This window comes from Musa acuminata, chromosome BXJ1-4 (assembly GCF_036884655.1).
Source record: "Musa acuminata AAA Group cultivar baxijiao chromosome BXJ1-4, Cavendish_Baxijiao_AAA, whole genome shotgun sequence".
NCBI classification, from domain to species: domain Eukaryota; kingdom Viridiplantae; phylum Streptophyta; class Magnoliopsida; order Zingiberales; family Musaceae; genus Musa; species Musa acuminata.
Genome location: NC_088330.1, coordinates 11,855,258 through 11,874,890, shown reverse-complemented (window position 1 = coordinate 11,874,890; position 19,633 = coordinate 11,855,258). Strand labels below are relative to the sequence as shown.

Below are 19,633 nucleotides of genomic sequence, written 5' to 3'. Positions count from 1 at the left end.
AAAAACTTATATTATACATGTTAAGTTTCGAGTTAAATTAATGGTCGACCTGATATATATTAATTCTAACCAATTTAGAGATTTGATTTAAATGAATGAGTAAAAAAATAAAATCGAATCAATCATTTGACTGAATGAAGATGAACAACATTAACGAGACAGATACAAAATGAGTGAAGACTTGTAAGTAGTGACACGATCCCCGATGATCGAGTATATTACTTGATGAGGGAATCACCGGAGACCCAACAGCATTACAGTTGGTGACGCACGCCAGGTAGGGGTAGCCAGGCCAACCGAAAGGACACCCTCTGACGAGAGCAATAATGGTGACACGACTTGATTAACATCAGTTACCTCGGATGACGTCTCACGCCTCGATCGACCCGACCGCACTCGGTCAACTGACCGGAACACCAATCGAGGCGCATTAACGCCCTGCTCGGGCTTGCCCCTACACGCCAAGCCAACGCCACTGTCGGACGTTACCAGAAGTACGACCCTGCTCCCTGCAAACGGTCACACCGGATAGCGGTAACCCTTTACTATAAAACCCCTTACCTGCCAAGGGAGAAAGGGGAGAAAAAAACCCCGGGGACCATCTACTAACTTAATCGTCGGAGGGGTCGGGTCAAACACCCCGACCCGACCTGTGTGCAGGTACGAAGACGAGGCGCTCTCCTTTCTCCGCTCAAGCGAAGAGCCCCTCTTCCGGAAGAAGCGGCAACCCACTGCAGCGACTGAACCCGAACCTGGCCGCGTTGGCCCCGAGGCCACGGCATAAAGCTGTTCGCAATAACATTACTAATACAATGTAAAAACATATCATGATGTCTTTTTTCCATGCCATATATTTCAGAATGCTAAAAGCTCGTTCAAGAGAATACCTGTGAGGGCCATTTAATCCAAGTGCCCTGGGGCTGTCGCCGGCGACCGAGGACGAGGGTGCAGATGAGGCCGGATGGAGAGGAGAGCGGGTGGGTCGTTGGTGCCATGCACTCGCCTCCCAACTTCATATTATGTAGAAGAAGATGGAATCCGTCGAAATGGTGTCGTGTGCAAGCACGCTCGATTATAGTGGTGCGACGACTCCATCGAGAACGAAGACTGATCAACCACCCATGAATTTGAACATTGATGACAGTGATGAACTAACTATTTGGATAAAATAACAAGTATAAATAATGAAGAAAATTAGCATATATTTGGAATTCGAAGGCAGGTTAATTTATGTACATCTATAGTTCTTCTCAAACACCATAATATTCATGTTTAATTTATTTTTTGTTTTTTATTTAATCCTATTCAAACACCTTAGTCCAAATAATCTTCTCTCTCTCTCTCTCTCTCTCTTTCGTGCCTGCGTAGCATATCCAAGTCTCCCTACGATCCTCTTGCCATAAGATATAGCGGTTGACGAAGAGGCACCGTTTCTTACACGATAGGCAAACATAACGTGACATGCATATCCATACTGCGATAATATTGCCGTCCATGTCGTTGCTGATCGGTGTACTAGTTTTGGAAGAAACATACAACTATGATAGAACATTATAGAAAGGAGAAGTCTTTAGTCTTTCGACGTAACTTATGGACTTGTTTTTGTGCTTCTTCATTATAATTCTAGCAAGATACACCCACTCGACCTTGTCAACACCATACACACAGAGAGAGAGAGAGAGAGAGAGAGAGAGAGAGAGAGAGTAGAAACAAGAGATATCCTTCGTTATTATTTCCAAGCAGCTCACAGAGATGGCTGGAGATGATGCTGTAGGATCCTAGAGAGCTCATCCTTTTCGCCGGCAATCATCCCTCGTTAAGTTCTCCATCTTAATATCACCCGTTGAGAGATCTCAGATGCCACTGCACTACCCACACATATACTGTTAGTCCAAGATATTACTAGCTATGAAGAAAGAGAAGGATCAAATGTAAGTACAATCGTTTCTCCAATAGTAATAATAAGATATTATTAATCCAAGATCAAATCAATACAATAAAACAAAAATCAAGATGAAAGTAAAAAGAAAAAAACTATATTGAACTTTTCATAAAGAAAAATACTAACAAAATGTTGAACTATTTTTTAACTCATATCCTATAGGTGTACTTAGACTTGAATTGATCTAGATGATATCTATTTGATCAAGACACTCCTATGTCAAAAAAATCTATTTGATCAATTTATTTAAAAGATAAAAATAAAAGAATAATGATAAAAAATCTTTCAAGAATATACTTTTTAAATCTTAATCGGAGTATGGGCTACCTACAAGTGAGATATCGCTGAGACGAAGAGGATGGACGCACCTCCATTGAGTCTACGGGGAGATGGAAGAGGACACAGATCCGCCATGCTTCTCTTGTTCTCGTCGCGCCTCTCTCTCTCTCTCTCTCTCCTTCTCTTTCGTTGATTAGATAGATGCTCGATGTGTGTCCTCCAGCAGTTGTAATATTACAGCCCGTTTATGTGGTGGAGCCCACGTTTCCTCCAATTAGGAAGATGAGTTGGCCGCAGCGAGCCTCGGTCATGACCAGAACCGACAAGCATCGATCGGACTGCTATCTCCGCTGCTGTAAATGTCGTGCTCGGTCTGATTCATCATCGATCGAGTTGCACGAAGAAAAATTCATCCCCCGAGAAGTCGTCGTCGCGCGAGCCCAACCTCACGCGACACGTGTATCTCCAACGTCGGACTTCCATGTCCGAGCCTCGCCACGTCTTCTGTTCGAGCGAAGCTGTCCCGTCTCCGAGAGCAACGCGTGACAGCCCACGTGCCCACCTCCCCTTGTCCTACGCCCTCCTTATAAGCCCTGTAGAGAACGACGAAACCTTCGTCGAGCTCGTAGGACCGACCTGCAACATGAGCCAGGAACAACCGAGGAGGACCGACCAAGGTTGGGGAGCAGGGTGTGACCAGCCCATAAAGTATGGCGACGTGTTTCCCGTGGCCGGGGACCTGGCCGGGCAGACCATCGCCCCCAGGGACGCGGCCATGATGCATGCGGCCGAGAACAGGGCCTTGGGACTCACCCCTAAGGGCGGCCCCGCTTCCGTCATGGAGTCCGCTGCCACGCGCAACGAGCAGCGCGGTCTCGTAGGCCACGACCAGTTCAGCCCCATCCCGGCCAACCAGGGCGTGTCCATCACCCAGACTGAGATCCATGGCCTTCCCGGCCAGCGTCTCGTTACCGAGTTTGTCGCCGGCCAGGTACGTGCGAGCCGCCAAATCTAGCGGAAGGACTTTCTGATCAAGTTGGATTTCTTAATTGTTATTACTATGGACCGTAGGCTGTTGGCCAGTACGTGGTTGACGCCGAAAGTGGAGATGGTGGTGCCCCAGGCGGCAGGCGAGGCGTGGAACGGGGCCAGAGTCTCGGTGGAGTGTCTTCATGGACCGACAAGATGACGATCGGGGAGGCGCTAGAGGCGGCCGGAAGAGCAGCGGGGGACGAACCGATCGAGATGAGCGACGCGGCTGCGGTTGAGGCGGCAGAGTCAGCGGCAACAGGGCTCAACACTGTCTTGCGAGGCGGCATCGCGGCTGCCGCGCAGAGTGCTGCCACCCTCAACGCACGAATTACCCGTGACGAGGACAAGACCAAGCTGGGCGACGTCCTTCAGGTAACATCGATCATACTAGTACAAATCCGTCTTCTTTCTTTTTCGCAGAAGCAGCTAGCTGAGTTGCGGGGAACCATCGTCGTTGGCTTGAAGTCGTACTCCGGTTATGGTTGTCAGGACGCGGCCATGAGGCTACCGGATGACAGAGAAGCGACGAGGGTGGACGCGGAGCGGGTGGTGAGGGCGGAGATGCGGAACAGTCCTGACGTCTGCGTTCGCCCCGGTGGTGTGGCAGATTCCATGGTATCGGCTGCGCGATTCAACCAAGAACCTTGATGCCTTCCCTTCTGCTCCATCTCGGCCTTTTGCTCCTCTGTTACCCGTGGAATAAGTTTTGTGCGCCTTGTACCGAAATAAGCTTGTAGGACTCGTGTAATATCTACTATCGACTCGTAGACGAGACTTAAATAGCAGCTGTATGTGCTCTTTGCGGCCCTTTGTTCCGTCGTGGTAATGCCCCTGCAGCTGACCGTATCCTTCCGCCCCGGGGTTCGGGTTCTTTGGCGTTGCTTTCCTGAATGTTTCTTGACGTTGTTCTTGTCGGACCTCTTCGTTCTTGAGCCCCGATGCGATCAGATGAGTCATTTTCTTTATGTTCATGTTGGTTTCGAGGGCGCTTGCGAGGGTTTATGCGGGCATTGCAGAACTCGAATGTGTGATCGATTTGGTTTTCGGATTCCGCTGTTCTTTAATCGGTTTGATGGTTACCCGGTCGAGGTTTTCGTGCTACCATTGTTTCCCTGCGTTAGTTGGTACCCGATGTGTTATACTGATGCTTCTTTTGATCCATTCTTTGGGTTTGCGAATGGGCTCATTAAAGTACAAATCTATAGTTCCTGTGTTTTCTTTCGTATTCCTCCGCCTTTGTGGAGAAGGATATATGGCTTGATCGGTCTTCCTTCGTGTCTTTTTCTTTGACTGCTCTGAGGTTTTGGTCTCGTCGATGTAATTATTGTAGAAATGTCGTCTTTTCTCGGATGGATACTGTCCTTAACTCGATTAAATGGCAGAAGCTTCAGCACTATTGCAGAAGCTATCTTTGGACTCTCCGCCGAAGACCCATGACGCTGTTGAGGCTACCGCACCGGTGATTTATCTTTTCTCTTGCATTTGGTATCGTTTTTGTTCGTTTAACTGGGAGAGTAGTCAGTGTTAATCTTTTCTCGTTCTCTGATACAATAGTTTCTCGCCCAACAAGGATCAAGCAATCGAGAATCATCAAACATGGAGACCCCCTCAAACCGTTCACCGACACCACTTGTGTCTGAGTTTGCGGATCCCAACATGTTTTACGTAGCCAGCGGTTATGCATCCCCAGCTTACTTGTATGGAGGTAGCAAATTTTATCGGGTGCTATTATTATGAGAGTTCCACAGTGCGCTAGTTTTCTCTTAGTATCATTGCTGGTGATGCTTTGGCTAATCTACAGTGAGCTGACTTGTTTGTGTTGCTTGTCACTTTGATTTGCTCTGCTTTGGTATCAGCATTAGAAGTCTTATTGGAGTATGATTGTAGGTTACGATGGTTCTGTCAATGAGTGGGATCTGTACCAAGGAGTTGCATACACTCCTTATGGTACTTATCCTTTTAATGGATCATCAATTCCGGCCATGGCACATGATGGTCAACTCTATGGAGCACAGCAGGATCAGTAACCGGTTCCATTTTTCCAGCCAAATGCACCAACTCGTGCAACTCAGACACCAAGGCCACCGACTTCTCGAGGAGAAGTTTCTACCCCTGTTGCTGCTGATCAGCCTCCAGTTCCGGTGGATAGAGCCGAGAGAAACACCAATGGAATTTCTAACGGTGATGTAAATGAGAATGATGGACGAGGTACTCTGAGGTCGTCGGGTCACCAAAATCCATCACTTGCTCTCGATGCTTCGTATGGGAAGGGAGGGTTGCTGGGTGGGCTTCATTCTACTGGTTATCAAGACCCTCGATTCGGTCCCGGTCCTGATGGATCCAGGCCCTTATTCTCGAATGAGCAACACAGACCGCCTACAACTTGCTCTCTTTCGGCCGCAACAACGTGTGATTCCAAAACTTGTTCGGTGAGAAATCAGAATCAACAACACCTCGATTCTTTGAAAAGTTTGCTGTTTTTGATGACTGCTTTCCGTTGATCACCGACGTGTGTGCGCCTAGAATTTCTTGGGGATTTGGTGGTTCTAGTGACGATGACTATGCAGATGCAAAGTTGTTCGTCATTAAAGCCTACAGCGAGGATGATATTCACAAAAGCATCAAATATAATGTATGGGCCAGCACCGGTTATGGAAACAAGAAGCTGGATGCTGGATATCAGGAAGCTCAGGGAAAAGCCGGCGGTTGTCCTGTCTTGTTGTTTTTCTCTGTGAGTATTGGTGCCGAGTCGTACGTTCGGTTAAAGAAAGTAGAGGTACCGAGTCTTGCTCTTAAATTTCAGGTAAACACCAGTGGGCAATTTGTTGGTGTTGCCGAAATGGTCGGTCCGGTTGACTTCAACAAGACGGTGGTGGAGTATTGGCAGCAGGACGACAAGTGGATCGATCGGCTGCTTCCCTGTCGAGTGGCACATTATTAAGGACGTTCCAAACAGCAGCATTCTGAAGCACATCACGCTGGAGAACAATGATAACAAACCAGTGACCAACAGTCGAGACGCTCAGGAGGTGAGAGCATATTGTGGGTGTGGTCGGGTACATCAAATACTTGGTTGTTTTCATCTTTTCTTTTTTGCTGTCTGTGTTGGCGATGCATGCAGGTGATGCTAGAGCAGGGCCTCCGAATGCTCAAGATTTTTAAGGAACACATGAACAACATGTGTGTTCTTGATGATTTCGACTTTTACGAGAAGCGTCAGAATTTAATGCAGGAGGAGACAAGGACTAAACAGCAGCTTCTTCGGAAACAGGCAAGTCTCTTGTTTTTGAAGAGATTTGACACCCAGCCTACCAGGCAGGCCTAGTGTAATTTACCGATGGTTCGGTCTCTCAGGTGTGGTGGAGTGGAAGAACTTGTCGTCGTGCCCATGCGGGGGATGAAAAGGGAGGTACCGATGGAAATCCCATGTTGCAGTCGGTTTCTGTTTCGCCGGATGAACCTGGAAATGGTGTTGCCAATGGCGTCGCAATCGTTTCTCGAGTCTGGCAGTGGTTACAGGTGAAGTGAAAGGTTTGGAAAGGCTGCAGGACCACATTTTGGGTAGGCATGGGGGCTTTAGATTAACAACTGTACCGCTAAGCGTTCCCTTCCGTAGCTAAAATTGGGAGTTGGATTTGGACCTCTGTCTGTCTGTCTGTCTGTCTGTCTATTTTTGGGTTCCCTGCGTCATTCTTACCTCTGAATTGGAAGCATGAGTGAGTTGCTACGATGGGCTAGATAGATTAACGACGATTCACTGTGGTTCCATCTCAATCTTGTTGAATTGCTTCTACTGGTGAACATTGAAATATGGTTGTAAAGCATATATCTACAAGTCAAAGCTAGCGTAAGCATTTATAAAAGAAATAAGATGAGATTTTTGAGCCTTGAAGACAAGTTAAAAAAAAGCTCATCTTTACAGGTGAATAACCCCTTTCTTTCGGTGCTACATAGATGTGAACTCCACCCACTATCACCGACGTCGTTCACATTCGAAACCTGTAGGATCCCGAGTTCTCTTTTCCTTCCCTCCTGTCCTCTCCTTGCTTGACATGGAGGACAAATTTAACTTTAGATCCGTCGTTTCTTGTAGGGTTTTAGAGGTTTGGATTGTGCAAGTACTGTGCCCCTCGCCATGTGTCTCCGGGACCCAACACCAGAGGTGTCAGCTGGGCAGCTGGACCTATGCAGACGTATGCATATTTTCCGTACCATTCATGTTCTGATCCTGGACTCGACATGTACAACTCTTCAAATCCGCTCCTCCGTATCACAACCGAGTTCCGTCTTCCCTGAATCGTCACACACACACACACACACACACACACACATACGCAAATATAAAGATCAAACTGCATCGAACTAAAATCTAACTGCACACTGTGGAGGAGGAGGTGATTACCCACCCTATCGATGATCGTGAACTGCCTCGGCGCACTGGTATAAATCCTGCTCATTTTCTCTGTCATGCGAGCGTAGTCATCTTCTTCTTCTCCCTCTGATTCTTCTGCGTCGCCACCTTCGTTTAGCTCTTCCTCCTCCTCCTCCTCCTCCTCCTCCTCCTCGCCTGTGTCTCCCCATCGGGGCAGCAGCCGTCGAAGCACATTCTGGGTCCATGGCTTCTTGGAGGTCGAGGGACTCCTCCTGCCCAAGTCTGGAGGATCCATGCTGAACCGCGACGATAATGGCTGCCTGCTTTGGTAGTTGGAGCCTTGTAACCCGACCGCGTATGCCGCGTCCGGCGTACTCACTTTCAAATGGCTGACGAAGGAGCCCGTCAACTGGAGAGGTGAGGACTTGGTGTTAGAGATGAGCAGCTCTGAACCAAGAAGGTCCTGATGGAGAGTGACCAGGCATCTGACTTCAGCCATGTCCACCGGAGAAACCGATACCAGCTCCACCTGAAGTTGCACATCTTTAGATGCATACCGTCGAATCCAACGACGACACCACGAATACCCGAATTCGTACCTGAATGGACTTCTCAGGACTTCCTCGAACGCTCTCAAGAGACCAAGAACTCGGGGACCATGGAATCGAGCCGTCGCCTCCGATCTCGAAATCCATGGACACTCCTCCTCGCACGACTGCAGCTCCATCGGCTCCCTCGGAGACCGTCGTATGCAGCACCTCGAACGTGGCACCGTGCCACATGTAGGGCTTGTACGAAGTGATCAGACCACAGGGCAGCATCAAGCTGGCCACGCTGCCGTTCACCAGCCCCATCTTGACGACGCAACTGTCGCCGATGGCTTCGAAGGTCACCCCATGCCCGCTGAACTCCGTCTCCAAGTAGTCCAAATTGATCGGTACGGAGATGCTCGAAGCCAAGGCGGCTGTCACGGAGATCTGTCTCTTGTGTCTGCGCCGAAGAGAAGCGAAGGGGAGATGCTGATGCAAGGTCCCGAGACGCTTCGGTGGACGCGCATGGAGGAGAGGAGACGAGCCAGGAAGGATGGCAGCGGCGCTTGCCATCGCAGGAGAGTGAGAGTGAGCCTCATCCACAAGTTTCACATATCCTATATGGTGTCGAAGACCATTCGAGGTGGATAGCATGATTTGTGTCCTTTGTGGGTAGCAGCTGAATGCTCGCACAAATATCTATGTTTTGGTGCTTTACGGTTTTACGTACGTATCTTCAATCGTTGTATCGATTATATATGACAAACCAAATAGGAAATAATTCAAAGTGAAGCATAAACGCTGGGAAATAGCAGTAAAAGATCAAACACCCATTTTTGTGTGCAGTTCATATTTGTACAAAACGACTGGAGTGAAAAAATAAAAAATAAAAATAAAAAACAATCTACTCCGAAAGATTTCTCTCTGCAAGAAGAGAAAGCATATGAAGAACAGAGGGTTTAATACATCATACATAGCATTCACCACGCTGGGCTTGTATGCTAAAAAAAAGTTTCTTGGATATGTTGCATCTTGTCAGACGATAAGCATGTTTTGCAAGTTTCATGGCTACAACAAACCTAGAATTCATGCCACTAATACTAATTACCAATGAACATCTAGTTAAGATACACCTGCTGGTTTCTCTGGTTTTGTTTCCTAGACATACACTACTGTCATTGCACGAATCAGTAATTGGTGTCCGTATCAGTCCGAGGCCTTATCCTACGGCCGCTAGAATCTTCGCCATCCGAAAGCTGACCCCAGTCACTCCGGCTTTTCTTGTATTCCTCGTCACAACCAGCAATTGTTGTTAGAAGTTCTGACTGCAGTGCTGGAGAATTGTCCTTGAGCTGCTCAAATCCACTTGAGCGCATCACAGCTGCATGTAAGGACAATAGTTAGTGAATAAAGGAGGCATTGATATGCAATTGAAAAATTCTTGGGAAGTAAATAAAAAAATATTATCTAAAACAGGGAGAAATAATTCAGAGGTTTGGATGATTTACTGAACACTTCCTAGCCATTCATTCAAATAACAATAATGTGCAGGAACATCTCGTACCAATCTACAAGAAAAAAATATATATTCTAATGAATGACCATGAAACAAGCAATTTACATCCCAAGATCACTTTCACCACTAACTTTTTACATCCCAAGATCACTTCACCACTAACTTGGTTCATACGTAAACATAGATCCCAACAGTGGCTAATCTTAGAGAGAGAGACTTGAATATATCACGATCATCAAACAAATTCCCAGAAATTTTGAGGCATCTAAAATCACACTCCAGTACTACCATAGACCATAACAAACAAACATTAGTTTGAACAGATCATCATGCAACAAATTCCTAGACATTTCAAGTATTCTCTTAGAAAATTCGAATGTGTTGGAACTAGGTCCGACGAGAAAACTAGCTCATTAATTTGATGAAAAACTCCAATGTGGGATTAAATTTGCATGCACAATATTTGTGCCTAATGTATTTTGTACAACAGTTTTATGGCTAAAAAAAAAGTATCAGAAAACTTCCATTGAGATGCCAATACTCCTTTAAAAGTTTTAATTGCATCAAATTAAGAATCAAGGTTCATTTATTACTTAAAGTGAATACAAAACACTATTAGTTATAGTTAACCAAAATGACTTGAAAGTTCATCCAAAAAACAATATCAACTTTCAAATGAAGTAAATTTACTTGATGATCAGAGTAACTAAAGAGATATCTCTAATCATGAGCCTAAAAGAATATCAACTTTTAGAACAATATGATGCCATTAGAATGTGTCCAAAGCAAAGCAAGTATGGACCTAAAAGGCATATCGATGAAAAGGTGTAATACCTTGATTAGTCCCAGATCGAAAGTGAACTAAGATTAAGATTAACTTATAAGGGTTTGATGGGTATACTACTATTAACTTTAGCTTAGGTATTTTGACCTGTGTTTAGGCTCAACGAAATTGACAGACCAATTATCTAATCAAGCCGGATCGACATGGAGCCACCACCGAGCTAACTTTACAAAATTGCATAAAGGATAGATATCTAAAAGGAGGACTCTCAACAATCAAGATAATAATAAACAAGTGCAAAACTTGTGACAATTACCTTGTCCCAGGATGCATCAATATGAAAAGAATCACTTTGCTCTCAAAATCTAGTTGGACTAGACTTCTAAAAAAAAAAAACCCGAGAGATGCATTCACTCAGCAGAACCAAGAGACTAAAAAAAAATGTGCCCATCAAAAAGAAAATTATTTGGTCCTGGACAGGTATCATTCAGTTATGTCTCGTCTGCTACCTAGAATATACAATTGTAGGTCACCTGGCAGAAAAAAAATCTAAAATTAAAATGTTGTGAATCTAAAATCCAAGAGGAATTACTAATCACTGGGACACATTTTGCAGAGGCAATATAATTAAATGTATCAAGTATTTATAGCCTTCACATTACATCGAAGAATCTGACTTACAAATCTCTTTAATTATTCAGCTTTCTGTAATTATAACATCACATGTATCATGATTCTACCCAAAATAATTATAATAATACTACACATTTCCATAATGAAATGGGCACAAGCTCACCTACAGAAAAATCTTAGTGAAGCATTCATAGGCAAGAAGAATGGAATTATTCAAGTCTCAAAAACCTCTTAGTTCAGCAGCAGTATATGGAAGACCAGGGAAGTAGAAGTTATATACCCGCAAGATTTTCTGCAGCAAATTTAAGACAAGAAGCTTTAAGTTCCATGGCATGATATTGATCAGCCAACGCAAGTGTGCTGGCAACCGAATTCACAGATATTTCCCTGCACAGATGAGCCTCACACAGAAGTCGAAGCCTTTCCAAGCAATACTTGTCAGCTGCAGCTAACAATTTTGCTACCAGTGTGTCCGACACAGAAGATTCAGGAAGGTAGGAAGTAACAAGTATGTCATCTTCTAAAAGAGTGTCTCTGTAGATAAAATGTAGCATTGCCTATTTGGGAGGATATAAACAAGTCATAAGTGAACATAGAAGGATTCAAATAAAACCATAGCTGTAGTCACGCACAAAATAACAGGAGAAAAGGGGTAGTAAAATAGTAAAAGTCCACACCTTGAAAACCTTCGGTACCATATCCGTAACAGCAATCTCATTCCTTTCATCATCTAATCCATCAAAAAACAAAGAATGAAATATTGGGGATCGAGCAGCCAGCACCAGCTTATGAGCATGAATTTTTTCTCCAGAAACATCAAAAACAACATCTGAACCTTCTTGTTTATCCAGAAGTGAACCAAAATGCATTCCGATATCAGATTCTGGAACATGTACAGAGTGCAGTCCAGGTGAATCCATCACAGACACAACAACTCCGACGGTACAATTGATCTTCAAGCAGTCATCCTTGAGGTAATCTGATGTTTCAAGTGCAGATCGTCTAAAGAAGCGTTTATAACCCCTGAAGATTGAATGACACAGAACAGAACTATCACATGGTTGTGTTTATCAGGATGAAAATATAAATAAGAGAATCTCAGGATAAGATAACATCAAGCCACAATGAAACTAATTTATCAGATAGAACTGTCTCCGCAACCTAACTAACTGAAAATAATAAAAAAATGCTGAATCTTAATTGCAGCAATCCATATTGTTCTTATTAAATAACATTGAAGAAATCAAAATCCAAATAACAAGGCTTAAAGAAAATGGAAAATCCTTCTTTGACTATAGCAAGATGCCAGAAGATAAGAAGCAAAGTAACTCTCTCTTCTCTCCACAGAAAGGACTTAATGCTTGTTAACCTATCCTTACAGGCCAAGACTGTCTCATTCATGTATCTATTTATATAACTGCATCTATATGGCATCATTGGTTCATCTAACTAGAGTTCATTCTGAATTCTGATCCAAAGCATAGGGTGGCACAATGCAATTGGGTTTTCGATTGCACAGTAAAAAAGGGTCATAATGAGATGCAATGCAGTGTGAGCCAAAATTACATGTAAGAAGTCCGACCATAATGGTCATGTCAAGCAAGTTATCGGTTCAATTACAACTGTTATAGGAGGAACACATCGTTAATATCCCTCATAATATATCCTGGTAAAAAGCATTATATAAAGCTATTTTTACTAAATCAGAAGGTACAACAGTAAATTAAAATGAAGAAGATGGAACGTTGTTAATAGCTTCGCAACGGCAAAAATGTTTAGCAAAGTTCAAACGATAAGACTTGGGACAGAATTCGACCGCACCCAAACCAAGAAGACAGCTATGGTAAGTATATGGTTCACAGAATCTAGTCATTAATTACTACACATTCCAGGGACAGAAACAGCATCCAATATATCAATAATATTTGGAAAGACAACTAATTGTAATGAAGAAGACAAAGAAAGGCGAAGACTTGGTGCGATTGCTACCACATGCTCCCGCGGTACTTGAGGGTGTACGGACCGCTCTCGAGCGACCGGTCGAAGTGGCTGTGGATCTTGTGTTTCCCCTTGCCGCTCTGATCCACGAGCGTCAGCTCGAAGAGCGCCCTCACGTCGGTCCCGTCGCTGGCGAGGGCGATGAACACGGACACGTAGGTGGAGTTGTCCTCGACGTTCTTCCCGTCGGGGTAGAAGTAGATCGCCCACTGGTACCCTCCGATGGTGAAGGTGTCGCTGGCGATGTGCTTGCCGACCCCCATGCCCTTGGCGAGCGAGTACCCCTGGATCACGAACTTGTGGGATCCGTTCACGGTCTCCGTCACCGACCGAGAGCTCGTCGGCGAAGCCGTCATCTCCTTCTCCGGCGTCATCGACCGGGGGCGAGGGGGCCTCCCGCTCGTTCAACGGCCGATAGCGAGGGACCTAGGGTTCCGCAGCGGCGACTGGCGGAGCACCGGGAGGAACCGATCGGGATTCGGGGATAAGGGGAGATCTCCGGCGACAGGGGTCGACTCGTCGGAGGGAGGAATTGGGGGGGGGGGGGGGGGGGGTTAGGGTTACTGGCGCTCTCGAATTCTTGAGGTGGGAGCGGATATATAGCATCATTTTTATATTGTCGGAGAGACGGAAATATCAAAGAACACGAGATTAAAAAATAAACAGTTTTTTTTTGTTTATTTTTGATAGAAACAGTTGTGAATGCAAAATTAAAATAATTGGATAAAACGCGTTCGGATTTGCTGTCAAAAGCTGTAATATTATTATACCGGAAATGCTATTTTTTTTTCCTACACGTTTTTAGTTCGCTGTCAATTATAACTTATAAATCAAAACTGCATAATGACAATAAAAAAAAATAGGCTTTACAAAAAGAATTATATATCTTTGTTCCTTTAAAGTTTTTTTTTTTATTTTGGCATTCATCATAGTATATTTATTTATACACATGTCCTCTGGAATTTAAAAACTTATACATGTAGACATTGATTATTACTTCAAATTTAACTTATATCAATGCACTTTAAATTTTATAGTGATGATAAAAATATAAAACATATTTATATTTTGTATGTATTTTAACTTAAAATAAATTATATTTAATGTCGCTCTGTTACACAAATAACGTCTCAAAATTAGAGTGATATAATAAAAATTATTTTAATTTTTTTAAAAATAATCAACTTACTAGAGGAATATTATACTTATATTTTTGGTGTATAATTTAATATTATACTTATAAAAAAATAGAAGTAACTATCAAAAGTAGTGAGTATTTTAAAATTAGTAAAGATAGTAGCATCCTTAGAAGATAAAGAAAAATACTTTGAATGTTTTTTTTTTTTTAATGGATTCAAAGAATATGAGAGAAACTCTTTAATCGTACTCAATGATACTTATAACGTGACCTAATAGAGCGAAAAATTTAATTTCTTTCATGGATAAATGAATGAATGTCAAGCAATAGGTAGAAATATAACGTTGGTTTAGTCTTTCTCTTATTTGATAGCATTATACATTCTTTCTCTGTAATCATCCTACTTACAATTCTCCACTATGTCAAAAGAAAGAAAGAATTTTACCATTCGATAAAGACAATAATTTCAACATATCACTGCATTTATTGGGTAACCACTAATTCTCCGTTGACTACATTTTCTTGCCGTCATCCTGTAAGTTCAGATACAAAAAGATTAATGCCTTTTGAGTCACTCATATTATTGGACTTGGAAAGAACACAAGGGGAGAACCTCACCTGAATAGAATCGCCAGTGTGATTGATATCTTGGAACATAATATGAAACTTCAGTGCAGAAAGTAGGGTACCATTCACTGGACTGAATCTGATCATGTCTGATACTTTGCCATGCTCTAAAGTTGGGTCTTTGGTCACAGCCAGCTGCATAAATATTTACATGAAATTTGTGGCAGCTAAACAAATAATCTAAAATTTTGATGGTCTACCGGAAACCAATCACAATGTCTAGATAGCTTTCATGGAGAAAGAAGGTCGACAAAATGGACCGATACATGTGACTTCAGCTAATGAATTGAAAATGCTGAGAATCCTAACTGAACATTGTTTATAAAAAAAACATCACTGTTCATTGTGGAGAGTTGGAACCTACTGTCATATGTATGATACAAACATACAACATATCGTGTGATAACAAATATACAAGTAGTATTGGTTTCGGTCTGATCTAGTTTGTCGGATGAATCTGACCCTATTCAAGTCACATTACTGGTTACTTACTGGTTTTTAAACTTAAATCTGAATAACTTGAATTGGATCAGGTTACTTGCAGCTTAGTCCAGAGGGATGTTAAGGACCGGAGGAAGACACTAAACATAGGAATTGATTCCATGTCTAACAGACTATATCGTCCAATGCAGATACAGATTTTCCAATAAAAAGGCCCACTGTAGCTAATTTAAGCAAGAGTCTAATATCTTAAGGCATGACAATATGCTTTAAAGAAAGAAAATATGAACAAAGCAATTATGAATTTTCCCTTTAAAGCATCCAGATAGGTAGAAGTTATATGTCAGCAATCCAACAAATCCAAAATAATAAGCAAACGCATCTGATTTGATCAAACGATAATCAAGAACATTCATGCCTCATAAACAAGATTCCTACGTTTGAGATATAAGATCCTTATTGACAAGAAGCTTTCTAGAAGAACAAGAAACAAATAGAAGCAAAAGCAAACACTTACAAGAAAGTTAGCAATTTTTTGCCGGAGTTCCTTCCCTTTTCGGTCATGACATCTACAAGGAATTCTATAGGTGCCACAGTTAGACGAAATCAGTCAATTAGGATCGGTAATGTGAAGAGATATACAGGAAGACCTAAGAAAACATAATTAGAGGTAACAAATTGCGTGACTGCTTTTAGTTTGGTAAGTTATGACTAGCTGGAAAAGATCCACATAGCCAAAACAAAATAATAGATGAAGCATTCTGGCATGTTGTTGCTGTCGTGTAGGGAATAAAAGTGTTGTTAATAAGGTAGAAGGCTGCCTAGTATCACTGAAATACTCAGTTAAAGAAGCTTTTTCTGTATCTTCATTGTGAAGATTGCGATGAACAGAAACACAGCTAGGATAGTATGCTGTTGTTTTCAGAAATTATCACAGTATGAAAAACTAAACCTTTATTGTACTCTATGCCGCATTCACCAGGTTAGGTTTATCGAATAACCCAAGGTTGGAATAGATGAAATAACATGACCTTATGGAAAACATATGAATATAATTTTGATAAAGATATGACAATTATTGCATCAGATTGGAAACAAGAAATGAATAAAAAATGCAATTATTTAGCGAAACTCGACAACAGCTGTATGGAAAGATAACGATTTGCCAATGTGATATTGCATAGCCTCCAAACTAGCAATATAATAAATAGACTGAAAGTTCAATACCGACAAGTACAGGTAGAAGGAAACATAACCGAGTCTCTTACAATCAAAATCCAAACAACATATATGCAAGGTCATGCCATCCACCTTGAGGTACTTTACAAATAAATATTATAAACAGCAAGAAACTCATTAGTTGAGAGCAGAAGCAATCTTTCTTAAGAAACGGTATGATGCAAAATTCTCCCATGAGAAAGACAATGGCATTGCCTATAATTTATCTTCCAATCTAGACAGGAAGAGAATAAGCAGACAGAAAGATCACCTGATTTGACAAACTGCAATGCCTTAAGCAATAATTTAGCAACGACAGAACTGAATAGCCGAATCATGACCTACACCTGCCAAGCAATAATTTTGATCCAATTTCACAACTGATGTAATAATGTTGTTTCTGGAATTCAATCCATGGAAAAAAAAAGTATGGAAGCAAACTAAGATTTGAATTTGATGCATCCGAAATTAGCCAACATTAAGACATTATGAACCATTCCTGGAAGACAAGAGCCTCTCTCATGACAAGCAAGACACTACGACATCTAATTCAAGGGTGTCTGGCTTGGAAATCCTTCATGAAAGCAACAAGCTTCCCCACTCCTGCCAATGGCATCGCATTGTAAATGGAAGCCCGAACGCCACCCACCGACCGATGTCCCTTAAGCTGAACCATTCCTTCCTTCGCAGCCTCCTCGATGAATTTCTTCTCGAGATCAGACTTCTGCAGCGTGAAAGGCACGTTCATCAACGACCGAACTGATTTCTCGACAGGGCACACGTAGAACCCGTCACTCCCATCAATAGCATCATAGAGAATTCCAGCCTTCTTGGTGTTATTCTTCTCCACCTCCACCAACCCACCCTGCTCCAGCAGATCCTCGAATACCAGACCACATATATAGATCGCAAAGCACGGTGGAGTGTTGTAGAGGGAAGCGCTGTCTGCATGGATCTTATAGTCCAGCATCACGGGCGTAATCGGCTGGGCGTTGCCGATAAGATCTTTCCGAACGATCACGATCGTGACGCCAGAGGGACCAACATTCTTCTGCGCCCCAGCATAGATGACACCGAATTTTGACACATCGACAGGTTTCGAGCAGAAGTTAGAAGACATATCAGCGACCAAGACCGCATCTTTGTTGCTCGGGGTGGGGTAATTCTTGAACTCCACCCCATGGATCGTCTCGTTGGCGCAGATGTGCAAATACTTTGCGTTGGGATTCTGCTCAAGCCCTTCGAAAGATGGGATCTTGGTATACTTATCAGATTTGCCCGACCAAATGAGATTAGCCTTGCAGAACTTCTGGGCCTCCTTGAAGGCCTTGTCGCCCCAAGACCCGGTGACGACGTAGTCCACGGCGTCCCCCGGTGCACAGAGGTTGAGTGGAACAGCGGCGAACTGGGTGGTGGCGCCGCCCTGGAGGAAGAGAACAGCATAGTCGTCGTCGGGGATGGCAAGCAAACGGCGGAGGTCAGACTCAGCCTTCTTGATGACGGCATCGAACTCCTTGCCGCGGTGACTCATCTCCATGATACTCATGCCCGAGCCACGGTAGTTGTAAAGCTCAGCCTGCGCCTTGAGGATAACGGACTCCGGCAGGGTGGCCGGCCCGGCGGCGAAGTTGAAGATCCGGTCGTTTGCGACGGAGATCGAGACGGGGGGAAGCCGGACGGCGGTGCAGGAGACGGTGGAGGGCTTTGGGCGGAGGGGCTGCTTGTGGGGGAGGAAGGACGGGGTTTTCGGGGAGGGATGGAGGGGGTGTTGGAGGAGGAAAGACTGAGGGGAGGAGAGAGCAGCCATCGGAAGGAGCAAGAAGTGGGAAGGGGAGCAGGAAAAGAGAGGCCTTTACGGTGTCTAACAGTGGGGGTGGCGTTGGATTAAATAGGGGAACAAGGTGGCGGCGGCGGCGGTGGTGGTGGCAGAGGGAACGGATCTGGGCTGCATCCGTTGAACGCAATGACCAAAATGCCCTTCTGGTTGTTTATATTGCGCAATACACCCACGAGCCGAGTCAAAATTGGCTGTGGGGGGAGAAAATGGAGGAAAATTCCAAGCAAAGATGAAATTTTGCTTCTTTGATTGCTTCCGTCGACGGCGGCATTGACATTTATAGATTTAAACGAACATGGATTCTTGATCTATCATCGTAAATCCATCACCATCATCTTCTTCTTCTTTTCAACCATATTTTACCGGAAAATATTCCGAATGCAACCGAGTTTCGTGGAGTGCAAACAAAGGGAGGAGAAAAAGAAGACAGGAAAATGAAGGAAATTGCGCATCCAGCCACAGATTCTTAGTCTTCCTCCGAGGAACGTTTCGCGAGAAAAAAAAGGTCACCCGACGTCGCCACCACGGCTTATCAGATATCAGAGACGTCTGCGGGAACAGTAAGATCGAAGCAATGGTGAGGGGATACCCAACCATCAACTGCCCAAAAAAGAGAGAAATTAATTCTTGAATCCGATGTTAAAATATATCGAGAATCATCCCCTGACAAAGAGTACTGTGTTCTGCTCACAGCCAAGTCAGATGCACAAGGTTGCCAAAATCTTGCCTTGTTGAGATAAAGAGAGATGATTATGAAGAGCATCAGAACAAGTGTAATGGAACTGGACAATATATAAGCGTAGAATCTCACCCAGAACAGAGCAGAGTGTGATCCATTCCTCTGTAGGTTTTTAATATCCCACAAGCACACAAACACAAATAGCAGTGGGTTTTTGTTTCGCTTGTTAACATCCACATACAGCTTTTCCCTTATCGAAAGATCATGATGATTACTGACGGCAATGCTGCAACAGCTGCTTTCCTTGAGTAAAGACACAAAAGGAAGGAGCAGTTGGCAAAGACTTCAAATTTCCTCGAACACGATTGAGTAGGAAAGAAAGTCTAGATCACATCATGCCACCCACAAACGAAGTGTCGAGCTATATCACACTTGTTTTCCTTGAAGCAAAAGGCTACTTGTATCACTGTAGACAAAGACGATGTCAAAGATCAATCTGATCATGATACAAAAAAACTACACAGCGATCTACAAGCCACACTAATCATTGTCCAGAAAAAGAATGAGATCTGACAGCAAGGTGATCGAGTTTATGGATAAATTTCTC

General features: G+C 43.5%; 4 protein-coding genes, 1 long non-coding RNA gene and 1 pseudogene across 6 annotated transcripts; 2 read left to right on the top strand and 4 right to left on the bottom strand.

The window, feature by feature from the left end:
- Positions 1 to 188: 188 nt before the first annotated feature.
- Positions 189 to 1,315, bottom strand: LOC108952503 (uncharacterized). Its single transcript, XR_001977488.2, has 2 exons — positions 888 to 1,315; positions 189 to 786 (listed from the first exon to the last, which is right to left on the bottom strand). It is a non-coding gene; the product is annotated as an uncharacterized LOC108952503 (long non-coding RNA).
- Positions 1,316 to 2,687: 1,372 nt separating this feature from the next.
- Positions 2,688 to 4,035, top strand: LOC135649159 (late embryogenesis abundant protein D-34-like). The gene is made up of 3 exons (XM_065167285.1): positions 2,688 to 3,212; positions 3,293 to 3,625; positions 3,743 to 4,035. The coding sequence occupies exons 1-3, from the start codon at positions 2,703 to 2,705 to the stop codon at positions 3,899 to 3,901; spliced, it is 1,002 nt and encodes a 333-aa protein (XP_065023357.1). The 5' UTR covers positions 2,688 to 2,702; the 3' UTR covers positions 3,902 to 4,035.
- Positions 4,036 to 4,628: 593 nt separating this feature from the next.
- On the top strand, positions 4,629 to 6,938 carry LOC103981723 (YTH domain-containing protein ECT1-like; annotated as a pseudogene).
- Positions 6,939 to 7,083: 145 nt separating this feature from the next.
- On the bottom strand, positions 7,084 to 8,773 carry LOC103981464 (protein NDH-DEPENDENT CYCLIC ELECTRON FLOW 5). Its single transcript, XM_009398203.3, has 3 exons — positions 8,225 to 8,773; positions 7,660 to 8,154; positions 7,084 to 7,545 (listed from the first exon to the last, which is right to left on the bottom strand). Exons 1-3 carry the CDS (start codon positions 8,726 to 8,728, stop codon positions 7,351 to 7,353), a joined length of 1,194 nt encoding a protein of 397 aa, XP_009396478.2. The 5' UTR covers positions 8,729 to 8,773; the 3' UTR covers positions 7,084 to 7,350.
- Positions 8,774 to 9,060: 287 nt separating this feature from the next.
- On the bottom strand, positions 9,061 to 13,669 carry LOC135649126 (BTB/POZ and MATH domain-containing protein 4-like). Of its 2 annotated transcripts, none has more exons than XM_065167238.1 (4): positions 13,078 to 13,669; positions 11,766 to 12,111; positions 11,369 to 11,645; positions 9,061 to 9,536 (listed from the first exon to the last, which is right to left on the bottom strand). In XM_065167238.1, exons 1-4 carry the CDS (start codon positions 13,458 to 13,460, stop codon positions 9,343 to 9,345), a joined length of 1,200 nt encoding a protein of 399 aa, XP_065023310.1. In that variant the 5' UTR covers positions 13,461 to 13,669; the 3' UTR covers positions 9,061 to 9,342. The 2 variants fall into 2 exon arrangements, 1 of the variants encoding a protein (XP_065023310.1); XR_010501165.1 differs by having other exon boundaries at positions 9,407 to 9,536; positions 11,252 to 11,645; positions 13,078 to 13,623.
- Positions 13,670 to 16,938: 3,269 nt separating this feature from the next.
- Positions 16,939 to 18,581, bottom strand: LOC103981462 (phosphoserine aminotransferase 1, chloroplastic). Its single transcript, XM_009398200.3, has one exon. It carries the CDS (start codon positions 18,315 to 18,317, stop codon positions 17,061 to 17,063), a length of 1,257 nt encoding a protein of 418 aa, XP_009396475.1. The 5' UTR covers positions 18,318 to 18,581; the 3' UTR covers positions 16,939 to 17,060.
- Positions 18,582 to 19,633: the final 1,052 nt, after the last annotated feature.